Source organism: Rhineura floridana, chromosome 2, assembly GCF_030035675.1.
Source record: "Rhineura floridana isolate rRhiFlo1 chromosome 2, rRhiFlo1.hap2, whole genome shotgun sequence".
In the NCBI taxonomy this organism is placed as follows: domain Eukaryota; kingdom Metazoa; phylum Chordata; class Lepidosauria; order Squamata; family Rhineuridae; genus Rhineura; species Rhineura floridana.
Window position 1 is genome coordinate 20,083,481 of NC_084481.1, and position 21,019 is coordinate 20,104,499.

The following is a 21,019-nucleotide window of genomic DNA, read 5'->3' on the forward strand; positions in this document are numbered from 1 at the left end:
CTTCCATTGTGGAGCACAAAGTGGTATGCCCGTGACTCTGAAGACGTCTCCCATCCAGGCTCTGACCACACCCAGTCCTGCTTAGCTGCAGCAAGATGTTGGCCTCATGTGTCTTCAGACTATTCTGTGGAATGTCCCACCCACCCCTGCTGCCTTTCAGTTTGCAAGCAGAGCACTGGCAACAGGTTTTGAAAAACTTATATCAGGTTTTCCCCAAAAAGGGTAAATATAGATTAAAGAGAAGGGAGAATATGGGCTGGCATTTTTATGACAATGATGTCATGTGGACTCCGTGAAAAACTTGCATGCATGAGAAGCACCAGTCCTAGAGAAAAAAACAGAAAAATAAAAAATGTTTTCCTGATTTTTCCTGTTTTTCTCTCAAAAAAAGTGGAAAAAAATCTTTATTTTTTTTTCCTTTTCAGTCTCTAACCAGTTCCATAATAAATACCTCTGTCTGGAAGCACCCTCTCCAAGAACTGATATTCAGTGAATACCATTCAGAGAATAGCGCCTCTTACATTGGAGGCAGAATATGGTTATCATGGCTAGTAGTCACTGACAGTCTTATCCTTCATGAATGTGTCTAATCCCCTTTTAAAGCCATCCGAGTTGTCCATCCCCACATCTTCGGGCACTGAATTCCATAACTGAACAACATATTGCATGAAGAGGTTCTACTACTACTTATGTGTTCTGAATCTTCTACAATTCAGCATTTTTGGATAACTCTGGAATATGATGAGAAAGAGAGAGAGAGAGACCTGCCCACTTAGACCATGCAAATTTTATTTGGGCTCCTGCTAGGAGGAAGGGCAGGATATAAATCAAATAATTAATAAAAAAATAAAAAATATTAAAAAATATCCCTCTATCATTTCCCTTTGGAAAACAGTCACTTTAGCAAATGTCAAAAGTGTCTTTTACCTTCATATTATTTCAACAAATAGCACTCTTAACAATGTGTAATTTATTTTTCCATTTGTTTCCCTTACCGGAGAGAAAGCACTGAAACTGTCAATTATAGGTCTGTATCCTGTGCAACGGCACAAATTACCTAGAAGAAATGATCAGACACAGAGACAAATAGATTGAAGCTACAGTATTTCCAAAACAGCCAAACCTGATACTTCAATTTGACTTGTGTTAATATAAAGTCATAGACCAAGGACAATCAACTTTTTCAGGGAGCAGATGAATAGCCAGGACGAGATGGAGCATTAAAGTGGGTAATCACTCTATCTATTTCTTTTATATAAGACAGTTTAGAAAGCAACAAACAGAACTTCACTCAAGCTATCTCTTTTATATAGATACACACACACACACACACACAGTTCCTTATCCATGAACCACAAGCTTTTTAACCATATCTTGATCTAAATGGGATATTGTTATATGTTTGAGTTATTTGGTAGTATGTATTTTTCTGTTCTTTGCACTTAAAAATATATATAAATAATGTCACATGGAGCCAGATACAGGTTTTATTTGGTGATGCAGATGGAATTTGACCTGTGGTCCACTCCTTAACCCTATGCAGCTCCAAACAAAGTCCACGTGCATTGCTGAAAGGCTCCTTCAGAGCATGCTGGCACTCAATGACTCCAAACAACCGAGCCACACGGGGGCACAAGATCAGAGTTCTGCTCCTAACTAATCAATTTCACAGGACATTCCAATAAAACAAACAACAATTTTGGTATGTTCAGTCTGGTTTTTGGAAAATGCTTTGGAGAAAGCCAGCCTACCATCCAGAGATGCAGCTATCTGCTCCATGGTAGGTTCAGGGTGATTTCTTAACAGGGAATACATGGACATCACCATTCCGGGAGTGCAGAACCCACACTGGGAGCCGTGGCACTTTGCAAGCCTTTGCTGGGAAATGAAAAACATGGATGGTCTATACTCTATACGGAAACATTGTCTTCTGGAGTATGGTCCTACTTTTTCCCTACCTCCTGGAACTTTCTTTTGTTGCCCTTTTATTCTTGTTATTTTTGCTATATTATTACACCCCCCTTATGTTTAGAGTATTTTTACCCCCCTTATTATTGTTACTCAATAAACAGACACTTTAAAAACATTGCTGGGTGTATCCTGTGCCCAAACTAATGGCTGTAGAACCTGGCAGAAAAGGCAGGAGTTCTGAAGAATTATTAACTGTAACTTTTATTTCTTAACATGGGACACTCTGTCCTGGCTCCTGCTGACAAACTGTGCCCCCACTGTTAAACGTCTGCTGAACCAGGAGTATTACGACTCAGCAAATGGACAGCTCCCTTTAAGAGCAGCTCGCTACAGAGGAATTCAGCAGGAAAAGGTTTTCCCCTCCCCTTATCTCCACGTTAGATGTAGGTAGCTGGCTACATTCCTGGAGGAGGGCCAGTGATCAAGTTGGCAGCCTCTCAGAGAGTCACTGGTTATTGTTGTTGTTGTTTAAAAAGGCACCCCACTCTCAAAGGTTCAATTTGTAATTAGGCTCAGCTGTGAGAACACTGCTACTCTTCTTCTTCCTCCTCTTATTATTATCATTATTAAGAAAAAAAGCTCCGTTATTTCAAAGTCCAATTACAGTCTGCTTCAGATCCTGTAGTACATCTGATGATGTCATTCAGATCATAACAGATTCTAAATCGCTTCCCAATTTCTCTTGAGCCCCATCCATCCACCTCAGATTTCCTTACTTAGCTTCAGGTCCCTTTCCCCTTCCTTCCCTTCTTTGGCATACTTCCCAGGGAAATGCAATCTTCCCAGGGTGCCTGACACACATGCCAATAGAAGGAGGGAGGGAAGGAACGCTAGAGCCACAACAGCCAGGTAAGGAGAGTGGAGAGGGATAGGTGGGGATGGCTGAGAGGTGGGAAATTTGAGGAGGAAGTTAGGAGCTACTCCCTGACTCAGATGACAATCCAGGCCCAAGACAAACGACGGGGCTGTAATACTTGGCTTGAACTAGAGGCAAACATAACAAGTCACCGTACTGTATATTCTGAACCCTGGAAAAAATAAACTTGGGCAATCTCTGCAATTTGTTCCATAGCCATTTACTCTCACCTGAATGGGATGAAGCTTAGTTTTTGTGGTTCCAACTCCTTCCACGGTAGTAACTGCAGTACCATACAACGAACATAATGGAAGTAGACATGAGTTGGCTGGATAATGTCTTTCAAATGTAAAGGAGAATTCTGATGACTCGACATGTTGATTCCAATCTGTGGCATCTACCAAGGCCATCTTTAGCTGTGGATGGTCTTGAGGCCAGCTGCCTGAGGTACCAGAACTCAAAAAACTATTCTCGACAACCCTCCAAGCAAGGTTTGAGGAAAAATTATTACTCCCCATTCCAGAACCACCCATTATTTCCCCAGTTGCATTCTCCATTCACTCATGCATCAGTTGAAAGGAGCTACAGTCACATAAACCAAACTTTTCAGTCTTAGGTCCCCAGGTGTTACTGGAATACAGTTCCCATAATCCAGTCAGTTTAGCCAATAATCATAGATGATGTAGCCTAACAACATCTGGGGATCCAAGGTTGAAGAACGCTGAGGTAAATCAGTGAGGAGACACCACACACACACACCTACTCAAGACAAGAACCCAAGGGTGGGCATGTGGGAGCAAATGGCAGCCACATAGTTGAGCAGGTTCTTGATGTTCTGAAGAGAAACCCTCCATCATACAGCTCCTTAACTCCTCTTCTCACAGGTTTTCTCTCATCATATACACCCACACACCCTTCCCTGAACTGCTGTCGGCACCTTTGGCAAATCTGAAGCAAATTAAAAGGCAAACAGCCTCCAGGTATTCAGCAGGCCTTTTTCTGATGCCTTTCTGACAGACACTCCTCTCATCCTCCAGATCAAACTACAGTTCCCAGGTTTCTTTGTGGGAAAGCCATGCCAGGTAACGGATTAAAAAATGTCATAAAGATGTGGTGGCGACATATGCACATGGTATACTGTATAGGTGTAAGGATACCGTATCTTCTTGGTGTCTGAGTTGTACATAGATATCATCACAGTGCAGGCTCCACAGCCTCCAATTCCACAGCCATACTTAGTTCCTGTGAGGCAGACTTATAGTTACAGCACATGGTTAAGGAAGACAAATGCTGTCCCTTGTAGAATTTTTCGGTTTGAGTGCTTTCTCTTTCTCTTCTCCCTTGTTCTTTTTTCTCTTATTTGTGTTTTGTTGTTGGCCTTTAGGGTTAAATTGTATTTTTGTTTTTGCTGTGTTCCAAAAAAATTAATAAAAATGATGTAAAAAAAGAGGAAGAAAATGCTGTCTCCTGCTTAATATTTGCATTCCCTTGCCCCTCCCCAATCTTTCACATGTGTTTTTACTTCCTGGGTGGAGTTGGAGAGAAAATAAACGAGAAGGTGCTTTATCAAGCTGGTAGTGAAATTTGGGAAGGCATTTTAAAAGTTTCCTAGATTTTTATGGAGTGAATATTTTTTAGCTGAACTTCTTATGTACAGTAAAGCCTGAAATACTATGCACATTTACCTGAGAGCGGGACTTACCTTTGAGTAAATATGTATAAGATTCTGCTGTAATTATCAGTGGCGTCACTAGGGTTGGTGTGACCTGGAGCGGCCCGCACCTGCTGCACCGCCCTAGTGATGCCCTTGAGTATCCACTCCACTGCGTCCTCTTCCAGCTGCATCCTCCCCCCCATCCCCACTACACGTGTTTACTCTGAGGTCAGCCCCGCTAAGTTGCTCTCTGGGCTTTAGTCCCAGGTCAGCGGTGCGAGACTTTCCGCCTTCACTGGGCCTTGGCTAAGAGATGCCTGTCGAGGAGTGTGGTGGGAGCACGAAGTTTACAGTGGCAGCCTGGGGCTGTTCCGCCACAAGCCAGCAGGGGGCACCACGGACTGTGCTGCCGCACCACGGGACCGGACCGGACCGGCTGCAGGTGGCGGCAGCCCCTCCCTCCTCTCCCTCCCCGCGTCAGCGTGCGCGCCTGCCTGCCAGTCTGCTCAGCCGCCGCCGCTGCTCCGGCTCCATAGAGTAGCTGCTGACTCCCCCCGCGTGCCCGGTTGCAGAGCTCCTCCGCCCCAGGAGGGATCAGAGAGAAGAAGCCCCCAGGGAGCTGCCCCGAGCCGGTGAGAGCCGCGCAGCCACAGAAGCCCCTGCCAAGAGGGAGGAAGAAGCAGCCCGGCCCTCTCTGGCTAGACCGAATCTGCAGGCGCCAGGACCCCCCTCCCCACAACCCGCGCCCGGCTTATTCCTTTCGGGGAACCTGGGCGAGGAGAGCCAACAGTGAGGTGAGCGAGCCGCCGTGCCACGCCTTCCACGTGTTAGCGTGGGGCAGGAGCAGGGCAGCTCTCCGCCTGTTAGCTTCCTGCTCTTCCCCTGCCCCACGCCTTTCATGGCTGTGCGGGCTTCCTGCTCTTCCCCCGCAAGCCGCGGCCACCACCACGGCCTTCCACGGACGTGTTAGCGCGGGCAGAGCACCTGCCGCACCACCCTAGTGACGCCTCTGGTAATTAATGTTCCTTTGTGTTTTCTACAGAAATGCATGTTTTTGTATGTTCTGCAATACCTGAACTGCCCATTTGTATTTATAGTTTCCACATTTTTATGATGTTTATTTTAAAGGTGGTATTCTGGTTTAACCAAGGTGGTAATTCATGTAGGCTGCAATCCTATACACACTTACATTGAAACAAGCCCCAATGAACTCGGTGGCACTTACATCAGAACAGACCTGTATAGGATTGCACTGCTAATATTTAAATTTGTACCTTGCCTTTCTATCGAATGGATTCTCAAGCAATTACTAAACAAAGTTTCTACGAAAGACAACATTGGAATAATAAAATATCAATAGATAAAACATAGGGTTGTATTCAACTGATTTTTACTTAGAGTAGACCCATTGAAATTAATGACCATGGCTAAGTTAAGTCCATTAATTTCAGTAGGTCTACTCTGAGTAAACATTAGTTATATACAACCCATGATTCCCAGAAAGATGTAGATAAAAGAGTATAACACCAACCAGCTCCAGGTACTCTTGGATGAAACCGATTATCTTGATCCATTTCAATCCGGTTTTAGGCCCGGTTTCGGCACTGAAACAGCCTTGGTCGCCCTGTATGATGACCTATGTCGGGAGAGGGACAGGGGGAGTGTAACCCTGTTGATTCTGCTTGACCTCTCAGCTGCTTTTGCCATCGACCATGGTATCCTTCTGGAGAGACTCACAGAATTGGGAGTTGGAGGTACCGCTTGGCGGTGGCTCCGCTCCTACTTGGTGGGTCGTCTCCAGAAGGTAGGGCTTGGGGAACATTGCTTGATGCCCTGGACTCTCCATTGTGGAGTCCCGCAGGGATCGGTCTTGTCCCCTATGCTCTTTAACATCTATATGAAGCCGCTGGGAGCGGTCATCAGGAGCTTTGGAGTGCGTTGTCACCAGTATGCTGATGACACGCAACTCTATTTCTCCTTTTCATCTTCTTCAGGTGAGGCTGTTAACGTGCTGAACCGTTGCCTAGCCACGATAATGGACTGGATGAGAGCTAACAAACTGAAGCTCAATCCTGACAAGACTGAGACGCTGTTGGTGGGCGCCTTCTCGACCCAGGTGGTGGATGTTCAACCTCTTCTGGATGGGGTTACACTCCCCCTGAAGGAACAGGTTCGTAGCTTGGGGGTCCTTTTCAATCCATTCCTGTCTCTTGAGGCTCAGGTGGGCTCGGTGGCACGGAATGCGTTCTACCATCTTCGGTTGGTAGCCCAGCTACGCCCCTATCTGGATAATGATGACCTTGCCTCAGTCGTCCATGCTCTGGTAACCTCGAGATTGGACGATTGCAATGCACTCTACGTGGGGCTGCCTTTGAAGACAATTCGGAAACTACAGCTAGTGCAAAACGCAGCAGCCAGACTGTTGACGAGGACCAGACGGTCCGCACATATAACACCTGTTCTGGCGCGTTTGCACTGGCTACCTATCTGTTTCCGGGCTAGATTCAAAGTGCTAGTTTTGACTTATAAAGCCCTAAACGGTGCGGGACCTCAATACCTTGCGGAACGCCTCTCCCGCTATGAACCTACCCGCTCACTACGTTCAACATCTAAGGCCCTCCTCCGAGTCCCGTCCCATAGGGAAGCTGGGAGGACTGTTACTAGATCCAGGGCCTTTTCAGTGGTGGCCCCCGAATTATGGAACAGTCTCTCCGATGAGGTGCGCCTGGCGCCTACTCGTCTATCTTTTCGGCGCCAGGTTAAAACCTTTTTATTCTCCCAGGCATTTTAATGTCTAATGTTTATTATTAAGTTAATTTTATACCAAGTGTTACATGCTCAAGCTGTATGTTTTTAGTGATTTTACCTGATTTTTATTTTACTGTATTGTATTTTATTCCTTGCTGTGAACCGCCCAGAGAGCCATAGGCTAAGGGCGGTATAGAAATGGAATGAAATAAATAAATAAATAAAAATAAATAACACCAAGAAAATATTCCCTGAATACTTGGGAAAATAAGGTCTCGTTCCAGAGCTTGGAAGTAATTCGTTACAAGTGACATTACTTTTTTGAGGAATGAGTGGGTAATTCCTTTATGTTTTGATTGTAATAGAACTAGGAGTAATTTTATTACTTTTGTGGAGTAATTGTAACGTTTCCAGCATTACTTTTGGGCATTACTTTGAGGGGGGGGGAAGCAGCTTGAGGATGTGCAGCTTGAGGATGTTGACAAGATCCTTGGACAGGTGCAGGCGACCACGTCGGTGCTGGATCCTTGCCCCTCTTGGCTGGTGAAAGCTGGTAGGACCGGAACCGCCGACTGGGCCAAGGAGGTACTCAATGCCTCTTTGCGAGAGGGAGTGGTCTCTGACTGCCTAAAAGCGGCGGTAGTGAGACCACTCCTAAAGAAACCCTCCTTGGACCCAGATAACTTGAACAACTATAGACCTGTGGCGAATGTTCCGTTCCTGGGCAAGGTTCTGGAGCGGGTGGTGGCCGGCCAGCTCCAGGGGCTCTTGGATGACACTGATTATCTCGATCCGTTTCAATCCGGTTTTAGGCCTGGGTTTGGTACCGAAACAGCCTTGGTCGCCCTGTATGATGACCTTTGTCGGGAGAGGGACAGGGGGAGTGTGACCCTGTTGATTCTCCTTAATCTCTCAGCTGCTTTTGATACCATCGACCATGGTATCCTTCTGGGAAGGCTCACGGAGTTGGGAGTTGGGGGTACTGCTTGGCAGTGGCTCCGCTCCTACTTGGTGGGTCGCCACCAGAAGGTAGTGCTTGGGGAACATTGCTCGATGCCCTGGACCCTCCATTGTGGAGTCCCGCAGGGATCAGTACTGTCCCCCATGCTTTTCAACATCTACATGAAGCCGCTGGGTGCAGTCATCAGGAGTTTTGGAGTGCGTTGTCACCAGCACGCTGATGACACGCAACTCTATTTCTCCTTTTCATCTTCCTCAGTTGAGGCTGTTAACGTACTAAACCGTTGCCTGGCCGCGATAATGGATTGGATGGGAGCTAACAGACTGAAGCTTAATCCAGACAAGACCGAGACGCTGTTAGTGAGTGCCTTCTCTGCTCAGATGGTGGATGTTCACCCTGTTCTGGACGGGGTTACACTCCCCTTGAAAGAACAGGTTCGTAGCTTGGGAGTTCTTATCGACTCTTCCTTGTCTCTTGAGGCTCAGGTAGCCTCAGTGGCAAGGAATGCTTTCTACCATCTCCGATTGGTAGCCCAGCTACGTCCCTATCTGGACAGTGACGACCTCGCCTCAGTCGTTCATGCTCTGGTAACTTCTAGATTGGACTACTGCAATGCGCTCTACGTTGGGCTGCCCTTGAAGACAGTTCGGAAACTACAGTTAGTCCAGAATGCAGCGGCCAGATTGTTGACGCGGACAAGAAGGTCCACTCATATCACACCCGTTCTGGCTCGTCTGCACTGGCTTCCTATTTGTTTCCGGGCTAAATTCAAAGTGCTGGTTTTGACCTATAAAGCCTTACACGGCATGGGACCGCAATACCTGGTGGAGCGCTTCTCCCAATATGAAACTACCCGTACACTGCGCTCAACATCTAAGGCCCTCCTTCGAGTACCATCCCATCGAGAAGCTCGGAGGGTGGTGACTAGAAATAGGCCCTTTTCAGTTGTGGCTCCCGAACTATGGAATGGTCTTCCCGATGAGGTGCGCCTGGCGCCGACGCTGCTATCTTTTCGGCGTCAGGTGAAAACCTTTTTATATTCCCAGGCATTTTAATGCGTATTATTATATGTATTGTTGTATTTTGCTACTGTTTGATTATTTTTGTTTACCTTTGTTGGCTTGATTTTATTGTATTATTGTATTTATATATTCCTGATTGCTTTATTTTATGTATACCGCCCAGAGAGCCCTTGGGCTTAGGGCGGTATATAAATTAAATTAAATAAATAAAATAAATAAAAAGCAGGGGAAGTTCTGTTCCTCTGATTTGTGGATGAAAATCATGTGCCTCAAATTGGGCTTCTGTGCAGCATCACTCTTCCCTCATGCTCTGTGGGTGGGTAGGAGGCAACGAGGGAGGAGGTGGAGAGCGAGGTGGGGTGGAGTAGAGAAAACAATGGATGGTGGTGGAGAAGAATGGAGTGGAGGGAGAAAGGAGCCAGAGAACAAGAATAGGGACAAAGGAGAAGGAGGCAGCAGCAGAATAGAGATAAAGAACTGTGAGGTGAAAGATGACAAAGTACGTGTGTGTGTGTGTGTTTGTGTGAATACTGTATTTGCACTTGGCACACAAAGTGGCCTCCAGCACCCTCTCTGGCTACTGTGCTGCATTTGTAGTATTTTAACTTTTTTGCATCTCAGGGGAAAATGTTTGCTTGGGTGAGTGCCCCTTAGTTGGTGGCAGGGCAGGGTCTAGGAGGTGGTTAAAGTGAGTGAGATTATGCTTGCCGGCTGGGGGGGGAGGGTTGCATTTGGTTTGACATGCAAAAATCTGAGTAGTGCCCTCAACCTCCCTCCCCACCTCCCTTAGCAGCAGAGAGACCACTATTGCTATGTTATGGATAAAAAGAATTATTCTACTACCTCTGTATGTGTGTGTTTATTTTTAATGTTGTTTTAGGCTACTTAGATGTGCAGCAGCCAAGGCCAGCACCTTGTAGGCGGTTTTTTTAAAGTAACTGAAATGTAATTGTAGTGATTACTTTTGAGAAAAGTAAAGCAATCAGTTACTTTCGGAGCAATTGTAATTGTAACTGTAATTACTACTTTTTGGGCCATATAATTGTAACTATAATTTATTACTTTTTAAAGTAATCTTCCAAGCTCTGCCTGGTTCACACCTAACAGTGAGCCATGGTTTGTTTTACAAACCATGCATTAACCGCAAGTTGTCCCATAGTTGTTTCTCCAAAGTTTGGTTTGTTTCCAGCTGCTCTTCTCATGTGCCTTTATAGTTTGGTGATTGCTTGGGGTGAGGTGGTCAACAAACCATGGCTAAGGAAGGATGCTGGTTTAACACAATGTCAAGTCACAATTAAAACAAACCTAGATTTGTAAGTCAGCAGCTCCTCTCCGGTTCATGGCTGAAGCCAGGAGAGAGCCTCAGTGTGTAATTGCCAAGAAAAAATGAAACTGACTAGATTCCCCCTCCATTTCTTCATTGTCCAAGTCTGAGTGAAAGGTGGATGGGGGGGGGGAGGGTGAGTGAAAGGCAAAGACAGCTTTTGCGGCTGCAGAGAGAGAGAGGGAACGGGCGATGGGGCATAAGAGAGCCCGCCCACTAAAAAAAAATGAAGCAAAGCACCTACAAGGAGGAGTGCACAGCTGAGATGGTTTTTCCTTTCTTTTTCACATTATAATTGGATTGGGTTAATACGGATTTAAAGGGGAACACTGTTTAATAGCTTCTGCTTGCCTGCAACATCATGCGAATTACAAGGGGATGCAAGTAGCACCACACACACACTAAATCGCCATGTGGATGAGCCTTACGACAGCAGTTATTTACTTATCAGATTTTGCACAGAAAGGGCAAATTTGGATTCAATTGGGTGGTAGAAACATCACATTGGGCGCATATCATGCTGGTGTTGAGGGATCTGCACTGGCTGCCTATTAGCCACTGAATGAATTTTAAGGTTCTGCTACTACAACACAAAGTCCTAAATAACTCTGGTCCAGGTTATCTCAAAAACTTGTCTTCTGCTTTATTGCCCAGTAAGGGCATTACATCCAGCAAAAAGAATCCAGTTATATTTGCCACGGCTTGATGATTATCAGCTTGTGGTACCATGGAGGTGGGCTTTTTCACTGGTGGCACCAGTGATGTGGAATGCCCTCCCTGTTGAGATATGAGGGGCTCTACCTGTGCTGGCATTCAACCGGCTCCTGAAGACACACCTGTTGAGGCAAGCATTCCCCTGCACTTGAACTTCCAATTTTATTAACTGGCGTGATTGATTGTATTTAACTGTTTTAATTGTCATGTTTTTACCTGGTTTGTTTTACTGTATATTTTAATGAAGGAAGTTTTAATGTTTTCATTGAATTGCAATTTAGTATTTTAATTATGTATTTATTTTATATTTGATTTTATGTTGTAAACAACCTAGAAGCCATTTTGGCATAAAAGTGGTATATTAATCAATCAATCAAAAATAAATAAAAATACAGGCTGGCATTTGGATGCCAAAAATGTCATGTGGCTGCTGAAGGGAAAAATGGTATGTACAAGGGGCATTGATCCTACAATAAACACCCATCTGGAAGCATCTGTAATCTGATATATAAAGCTGGAGTACATACACAATCAAGTACAGAACAGGTAATGTGATGAAAACACCACTGTTCCAACATTGGTTAACGCTGTTGCAGTATATTTTTTAGGACCCACCCTATTTTGTGGTTTTAGGTTTGTAATTATTTTAATGTTGTATTTTAAAATTGCTGTAACTGGCTCTGGGACCTTTAGGTGAAGGGTGTGTTAATAAATGTTAATAATAATAATTGATCATAATAATAACAATGAAAAAAGCAATACTTACATTCCCTCTTTTTAAAGGTCCTTCTTTGTCTCTAGCCAGCTCTGCCATAATTACTTCAAAAACATCAAAACAAATCTCGTCTGACCTAAGCTACATTTTTGTGTTAGGCTGCATACATTTAAAGCACAACTTCCCCAAAGAATCATGGGAGCTGTAGTTTGTTACAGGTGCTAGGAATGGTAGCTCTGTGTGGAGTAAACGATAGTTCCTAGGATTTTTTGGGTGAAGCCATGTGCTTTAAATAAATGGTGTGTAAGCAGCATCTGGTACTCAAAATAAATGTGAAGCAAAAAGCTTTATTTTTGCAACAATCTGAAGTTGTCTTGGTTAGGAAGATAACTTTGCCATTTAAATAGCAGGATTAAATAGCAGGATTGTTACACAGTGCAAAAGCTAAAAAAGAAGGATACGCCCCTTTCTCAGGAAATTAAGCAGCAGTTCTTCAGGATCAGCATCCTTCTTGGCCACCTGTGTCAGAAATGAAAGGAGAGACAAAAAAGCCATGCCTAAGAGGATTATCTACCGGTTTGATGAGGGAGGATTAGTATCACAGGCTGCTTTTCTTCTCTTATTCAGGCACAGATTAGTAGGAGTCTTACGCCTCAGGAACAGGGACTTAAGGAATCAGTTGGTAGAGAATTACACATGCAAGCTACTTGGGCTGCAGACACTACAACAGCAATAAGGCCATTGGTATTGGAAGGGGGCAAATGGGACCTACTACAAAAAGCTGTAGTGTGGTGTGGAGCACTTCCTCCTGTTCAGGGAGCCAGCCAGCCACCCATGCCTGCTTCTAGGATAATTCATTCCAACTGTTTACTGTCTTTCCCCATCCTGACAATCAGCATCCCATGCCCACGGAAGGGGCTCAGCCTTCATTGCATTGTTTTGGGTTTTTGCTCCCATAGATGTCCCCCCAAAAAGATGTTTGTACTTCTGCAAGTCCTGGGGTTCTCCTTGAGCCTTCCGATACCTTCCTCTTGTATGTGTGGATAGTGCTGTTTTGGCAACATAAAGATCAGCGCCAACCCCAAGCATTGCCAGTAGAAAGAATGACTGGAAACAAGTGTATGGAAACAAGATCTCTTCAAACTCAAGTCATCCTGCTTAGCACCCCAATCAATGCAACCGGACACATTTCAGCTTCTCCTGCAAATGTCGCTAATGTAGGCCACAAAGCTGGAACGAGGCATTTAAAAAATGGTTTATATGTTATAGTCTGTAGGTTTTACATTCAAATGACAAACAGAGGAAAAGTGCCTTGGTCTGAGGCAGGGAAGCTATAGCGCAATTGTTCACCATCTCAAATATACATTGAGCTGCAAATCTCATGCAATTATTTCAGGTTTTAATCGCAGGGAAGAGAGAGAAGGGGCAGAGTGACAGCTGTGGCCTTGCATGTTTTTTTCCCAGCATCCCTGGTTCAGGAGAGAACAACCCTATCAGGAAAGAACAGACTTCGCCTCACTCTCCCTGGATTTGTGCATCCTAGTTTCTTATTGTGCAGATGACTAATTGCAGTCCCACAGTAGCGTCCCTATATGTCTCCTTCAGCTTCCAGTCATGCCAATGACATTCTGGCAGGTAAAGCAATCAAATTCATGCTGATCCAGCAGCTTGCCGGCATGGCTGGGCTGAATATCTTCATGTGTGTGAATAAGCAGCTCTGTGTAGTGAAACCTGCACTGGATGTTGCTACCATTGCTACCCATCCATTTCTTGATGCACATGTGACTGTATTTTTGGATGAAATATGAGGACATTGCACATTCTCCTACACCAGTATGTAGAGGACACCTCAGCACTACATTTTTTTCTCATGTAATCATCTCAAGGAAGTGGTTGAATTGCCTTGCAGCAGTTTGGGGTTGGATGAAGGGGAACATGCTGATATTAATTCCAGATAAGATGGAAGCACTGTGAGGATACTGGCCTCTAGTACAGATTGAGAGTTGTACCCAGTCTTGGATGGGGTGTCACCCCACCTGCAGGACCAAGTTTGTAGGTTGCAGCTAACTGGGGAGTCTTAGGTGGCAGCTGTGGCCTTGCATGCTTTTTCCCAGCATCCCTGGTTTACCAGCTGAAACCTATCAGGAGAGAACAGACCTTGCCTCAGTTATCCATGTGCTAGTGACTTCCAAATTAGAGTACTCCAATGTGATCTATGTGGGGCTGCCTTTGAAGATGATTTGGAAACTTCAGCTGGCTCCAAATTAGCTGTCTGAATACTGGAGAGGTTGGTGGTCAGAACCTACACCAGTTACTCTGGTTGCATTTCCAGGCCAAATTCAAAATGCAGTTAATGACTTTTAAAAACCAGAATAGTTGAGGAATGAGTTATTTGAAGGACTGCCTTAACCCATATCAACCTGCCTGAACCTTAAAAATGCCCTCAGAGACCCTGCACAAAACTGCACAGAACAGAGACTTCTCAGTGGTGGCCCCACAGCTATGGAATGAAATCTTGTAAAAAGTTAGGATCACTCCTTTGTTATTTTTCAATGGGCTTCAAAAACCCACTGTGGCTTTTTAATGGCTAGGTGCCAGACCACACTGGTGGTAGTTTGATTCTGGTATGTTGGGTATTTTGTTTATCTAGTGCTGGTTTTAGTAATTTCTTTTGTTGAATCATATTATTGGGCTTTTATAATGTGACTCATTCGGTGTGATAAATTGTAAACCATTTTGTGAAGCTTATGCTTAAAAAGCAGTCTACAAACCTTTTAAATAATGCAACATATTGTGTCCCATGACCACCTCTGGATCAAGACTGGTAAGGGAGCATGAATTTCACACAGGATTTTATTTAAGGAAGCACCCACGGACACATTAGGCAGAAAACCCATCCATTGTGCCTAAATTCCAAAATGTATTTTCTCTCCCACCTTTTTTTCTTTTCTTGTGAAGCTTTGCAATCTCTGCTTTTTATATGGAAGATTGTTTGGGTTTTCATCTCTTACCACCAACACCAATGCACAGTGGTGTCACTGAAAAAATAGCACCCAAGCCACCATTCAATATGTGCACATGTTCTTTCCAACATGAATCTACAGGTCTCAAAAAGTAATGTGTGACAAAGTCCTCAAACACCTTATATAACATGCCTCAAACATGGTCTCTTGTTCTACCAGCATGCCTTCACACCATCACTTTGCCAAAACATAAGGATAGGTAAATTGCTTTTAGGGAGGTTCACAATTATGATTTCCTATTTGTTTAATCTAAAAATATTTAAAATACATAAAAACAGCCAGGGGAAGATATTGGAGAAATATAAAATCAATACAAATAAAAAAGGGGGGGAGGTGAAGAGACCTTAAATGTGCTACTCACCATCTCTCAGCCTATCCTCCCCTCAGGATGAAAACAATGGAGAACCATGACCACCCCCAGGAAGAAGGCCACACTTAAAATGTAGAGGAAAAAAGCATCTACAACCATAGTGTGAAATCAAAGACTTATTGGGACACAGTATGAAGAAATATTTCTATAAACATGACTCTCAAATATGTTTATGAATTACACAATCTGTAAATATATTTATAGTGCAATCCAATGTTTGTTTACTCAGAAGCAAGTCCCAATGTATTCAATGGGGCTTACTCAAACTGGGAAGTGTGCAGAGAACTACAGCCTCAAGTGATCAGGAACTTGTTCTTTTAAGTTGAGACCTTATCCCAGTCTGAGTCTGTGCTGGAACTACTTTTTAATATGTTTTTAAGCCTTTTCTTTTTTTAAAAGCTTTTAAAAATATTTTCAAAGATGTTTTAATATATTTTAAAGTCTGTTTTTATGATGTTTTAAAGTGCTTTTAGTGCTTTTGTTTGCCACCCTGGGCTCCTACTGGGAGGAAGTGCGGGATATAAATCAAATAATAAATAAATAAACTTCATTCACCCAACCCAAAATTCAGAATCATGCCTCTTTAGGCTGTTTTCCAACTGTTTATTCTTGCTTTATGGTTATTGGATTTTAAATGGCTTTATTTCTGGTTGTGAGCTGCCTTGGTTTCCAACCCTACCTTCACAGGGTTGTTGGAAAGACTACACACACACACACTGCAGATGTATAAATACATACAGCACATATAATAATTTATTGTCAAACCAGATGGTCATTGCAGAAAAATTAGTTTTAAAAAAATCAGTATTCGTTTCCTACAGAATAAAAACTGTAATACCTAAGTAAGCCCTGCCTACTTGCCTTAAAATAGGACTGGAGGAGGGAGGGACAGAAAGAGAACACAATTCTTTTTTACATTCACTCCAGAGTCCCATTGATTTTCAGCACATTCATAACCATGTCTACTCAAAAGTAAATCCTATTGAATTCAATGGGATTTACTCTGGACATATGGGATTAGCAATGCTTTTACCCCCACAAAAGCAAGTATTGGGAAGGTTTTGAAGACACTGCCCAGGATCTGACTCCTACACACAAGAGGGGAAAAAACTGAAATCTATATACTTACCCAATTTATGAGATTTTCAGATAAACGGGGGGGGGGGAACCACCATTTTCTGGCCTTGCAATGAGGTTTACTAGACACTGCCACAGGTCAAACAAACACTTCACTGATTGGCTGCAATCCTGAACGGGCGGGGTTAAAGCTACGAAGTGCTATACCGTAGTTTAAAAAAGATTTAAAGGGGGCGGCTGATGTTTTTATGTATATCTCGAGAACCGGACCACCTAGAAACTTAATTTTTTTTGTAAATTAAAGCTGAGAGTCACCCCCCTCTGATGGTGTCACCTGGTGTACTCCACACACCCCGCACCCCCCTAGTGACGCCCCTGCTCTGTGATCAGGTGGGAACTGTATTTTCCCCCGCCTTCTAATCTTGCCTATTTTAATATTCTTTTGTATTTTTATAGTACTGGAATTCAATAAAACTTTTTAAATAAAAAAAGCACATAACAAAAAGTATGCTGGTAAGCACACACTCCAAATCTAAGTGGGGGTGAAGTGGAGGAAAAGGGAACAGCAATAAAAGGTCCACAGGATAGGGAAGAGGGGGAGAACTCAACATAGGAATATTTTTGGCAGCATCCCCAGGGAAAGTGCAATGCATAATTCCACCCTGAGAAGGAATCTGAACTCAAGTATAATAGATTCTACTAGCAGTAGTTTCTATTTGCTACTACTGTTACACTGCAATCCAATAAGCACTTACCTGGAAGTAAGACCTGTGGTTAAAGACTTAATTGAATTGTTTCTGCGACCATTGTTTCCCCCTTTATGGAAAGACTCTGATCAGACTAAATACAAAATACGGGCACAACCCAGTTACATAACCACTTTTAACCACCACCCATTTCAACAGGACAGCTACCCATGTGTTTAACTCTGAAATTTCCCACTGAAATCAATGGGGCTTAAAAGTGCCTTTCTTATAGTATCAATAATACCAACATGATACTAGACTTCTGACTGAAACTATATAAAATGCAATTAGTGCATCTAGTCGTTTTCTTCGTACCTGAAATCATCACAGTCCACGTTGCTAAGAAACATGGCCAAAATAGAGTATTTCTCAATCTCCGCAGCTGAAGCATTTGTAAATGGAAAGTTTTACTGTCTTCTCAAGTAGAGAAGTACAAAGTAGAGAAAACTTGAGAAAGTTAATGCCTGAGGAAATTTTAAGTATTGGATTGCATACATGATGTCCTACCTTTTAGTAGGAGGGGAAATAATGTTATTTGACTAGATTTCATTAGGGCACCTTTCAGCAAATGCCTTTTTGGTTTCAGGTTGCTGAATGGTACTGACTTAGTTACTTTCTGGCCTACCTTATTTACATTTTTAAAAGTTCGGTGGCCCGATATGCCAACCTATCACTATAGCTTATAGATATAACATAATACTGTAAGAGCTTAATCTATTTCAAATGGCTAGTTGCTCCATTTTATAAGACCTAGGCATTCAAATATTCAAAGAAGGGATTGCACAGCTTAGTTTGAGATTATAAAATGAACAACTGAACTGAATCAGTGTATTTGACCAGGAGTGGTTGCTAATGGTCGATGATGTGCCTAAAAAAAAAGCCTCAGCTTGTAAGAAAAGACATGCTGAATGTCGAAATATCCCAGGGAAAATATGTGCAAAGTTAATCAATTTGCAAGGGCAGGAACAACTTCCAGAGGACATCACAAGCCTTTCTTGTATATATGAGAATGTTCCCCTTGTTCATCCACATTTTTTTTAAAGCACAACAAACTACTAAAAGAAAAAAATCCTTACCTTCTTGCCATTCACAAAAAATATGAGTTCATCTGATTGTTGAGAATTAGCCATGCTGCCATATAAAAGCACGCCTTGAAAGCTGTCAAAGAAGATATTACAACTGCCGCAAAGAATTAGGGACTCTACTGTTGCTTCCAACACCAGATTAATTCTTTGGTCTGTGCTTATAGAACCAATAAATAAGATAGGTGATGGGGAGGAGCCAGAGTGGAATCAACTGAAAGATCTCTACAGGGTTAACTTTCTTCCTTTCTAACCATGTATGGAATGGACATAGTTGGAATAACTTAAGCTTGTTTGCAGGTGGCTGAAACTTTTATACCTATGATTAAAGAAAAAAAACCAAAAGAACTTAGGTTGATACTAACCCATTTTCGCTTAGTTCTCCTTGCTATCAAACCTCAGCAGGTGCTGTTGTCCCTTCTTCCTAGCCTTCCATGCCAATTTTCTGGGTTCTGGCTCTTCGCTCTCCTAACCTGGTCTGGTCCTTTGCGGGACCCCTGTAATATCAATAAATCATGCTTCTACTGGGAGCATAGCAATTTCTTTCTGTTGTGGGTTCCTCAGCCCCAGTAAAAGGCTGGGACAAAGAACAGTCTACAGGCCCCTTCAGACTGGTGTTGTACTGTGGATGTATTCTACAGCCTGTTCTTGACATAATAATGATGCATTAATGGTGGGTTTATTTCTGCGTTACTTTGTTCTGTGATGCTTCCCCAATGCTACCATCTTATTGCTGTCCGGAAGGGCTGTAGTGCAACAAAAGTGGAAAAATAAACCAGAACACTTGTGGTATAAAAACGTCATAGCATTTCAACAGGAAGTCATAGGATATGCACCAAATTGAAATGAAGCTGTGGGATGACCCTGGCACTTTTGCAAGCACAAAAGGTATTGAAAGTGAGGTCGCGTTTGATCCAGCCAATAGCATCCTGAGCACAAATAATCATAAATGCACAATAAAAAGGATGTCAGGAGGACCCCAATGAGGACCCCAAATGCACATTTAAGCTTCTCTCTCACTATTTATGCTATGCAAATATAGTTAATGCAAGATGTAACACAGAAGACAAATTGAATGCATATTCTGATCAATCTGAGCTTGAGTCACACATTATTGGCTCCTTTAAGGCCTCTGTGCAAATTCACTAATAGGCAAAGCACCTTGCAGTTTAAGAATGTACCTATAGCCAACAGATATTTCTATCAACCTTTAAAAAGCAGGGAAATTGAGCAGCTATAGTGAATGCACCAGGGGAGGAGGAGACCTGACCTCCTCTCTGAGATACTGTACTGCCCTACAAATTTGTAAAAATGCAAAAGCAATTTGGGTTGGTGTTTCACAGTCCAATCCACTTCCTGTGTAGCTTAGAAGAATTGGGTAGCTGTATCTCAGAGGGAAAGGAGTTTCAAAGCTGGGTGCCACCGATGAGAAGGTTCTGCTCCCACATTGCATTGTAAGTGGGCCTTAACTAAGGATGGCACAGCTGAGTGCACCTCTGGCAGTTCTTAACAAACAAGAAGGTTGGCACAGGTTCTCTCAGGTATCCAGGCTCCAATTTGTACAGGCCATTGCAAGTCCATACAAGTACCCTGAAGCAGGCTTGGTAGCATGTAGGCAGCCAGTGCAGTTCTTTCATATTTGGTTATCTCTTGGTAATATGTCACACATGGAGAAGCCTAACTGCATCACCTGCAGCTTCTGAACCAGCATCAAGGACAGCCCCACATAGAACACATTAAAATAGTCCAGTCTTGCAGTTACCAATGTGTGGATCACTGTGGCTCCTCCTGTCCAGGAATGGCTTTGCTGGCAAACCAGAACCAAGCAGCCTCAGTAGCATATAGGCAGCCACTGCAGTTCTTTCAGATTTGGTATTGTATGTTTGCAGAAACCCAGTCCAAGGAGAAGCCTAGCCGCTACATTCTGCACTAGCTATAGCATCTAAACCAATTCAATGGATAATATGGCTTGTTTTTATGAATGCTGTTCAGACATCCTAGTGATATATAAGTGGTATATGTCTTAAATAAAATAAATAGGCCAGTCTTGAGGTAATCAGTGTGTAGATCACTGCAGCAAGGCTTTCCCCGTCAGGAATGGCTATAGCTGGCAAATGAGCCAGAGGTAGTAAAAGCCGCTGCTTCTTGTGGAGGCCACTTAAACCTGCAACAACAGCTCTAGGAGCACCTCCTGACTGTGTATCTGTTCCTTCAGAGGCAGCTGAACCCTGTCCAGAACAGATCGCCTCTCTGCTACTTGGAACTGTGAACTACCTATCTACTTGTTGCTTGGTTCCTTGGATTATACCCAAAATGGGATTAGGGGTTGAGCACTTCTAGTTTAAGGTGGAGACAGTGTATTAGCCTAGCACCTGATTGTTTCTGAGCTCGCACAATTGTGGTGCAGATGGGGCTGAGCACCTAGATGTGCACCTCCTTTGCTATATGTGTAGTAGAAGTTTGCTTCTCTGCCTGGATCTCCCTTGCTGGATCAAGGGGTACATATGTTTCTATTACTCTCCTCTTCAAAACAAACCGAGTCTCTAAAGCTGTGATCGGGAACCACAAGCCCAGGGGCCACATGTCTTTCCAGTATCCAGGTCTTGTATGGCCTGTGGGGATTCTCTGCAGGCCGCATCTCTCGCTGGCCCTGCTACACACACCTGAGTGGTGATGTCTCTTGCTTGCAGGGATGAAGACAGGCGTGTGTTGTATGTGGGTGGGAATGCAGCTCTTGCACTGGAAAAGGTTTCCTG

The 21,019-nt window shown here is 43.5% G+C and overlaps 1 protein-coding gene across 2 annotated transcripts in view; it reads right to left on the reverse strand.

Annotated features, from left to right (window-relative positions):
• The window catches only part of LOC133376271 (aldehyde oxidase 3-like), a 95,897-nt gene extending 83,681 nt beyond the window's left edge, over nt 1-12,216 (reverse strand). Inside the window, exons 1-5 of one of the 2 annotated variants that reach the window (XM_061608057.1) lie at nt 12,017-12,216; nt 3,985-4,235; nt 3,058-3,166; nt 1,752-1,878; nt 996-1,057 (exon numbers count right to left, since the gene is read on the reverse strand). In XM_061608057.1, coding sequence (XP_061464041.1) covers nt 996-1,057; nt 1,752-1,878; nt 3,058-3,166; nt 3,985-4,022 — 336 coding nt within the window. In that variant the 5' untranslated portion in view covers nt 4,023-4,235; nt 12,017-12,216. Of the gene's footprint in view, nt 1-995; nt 1,058-1,751; nt 1,879-3,057; nt 3,278-3,984; nt 4,236-12,016 lie in introns of those variants that run through there. The other variant, XM_061608056.1, reaches the window with a different exon arrangement.
• Between the last annotated feature and the right edge of the window lie 8,803 nt (nt 12,217-21,019).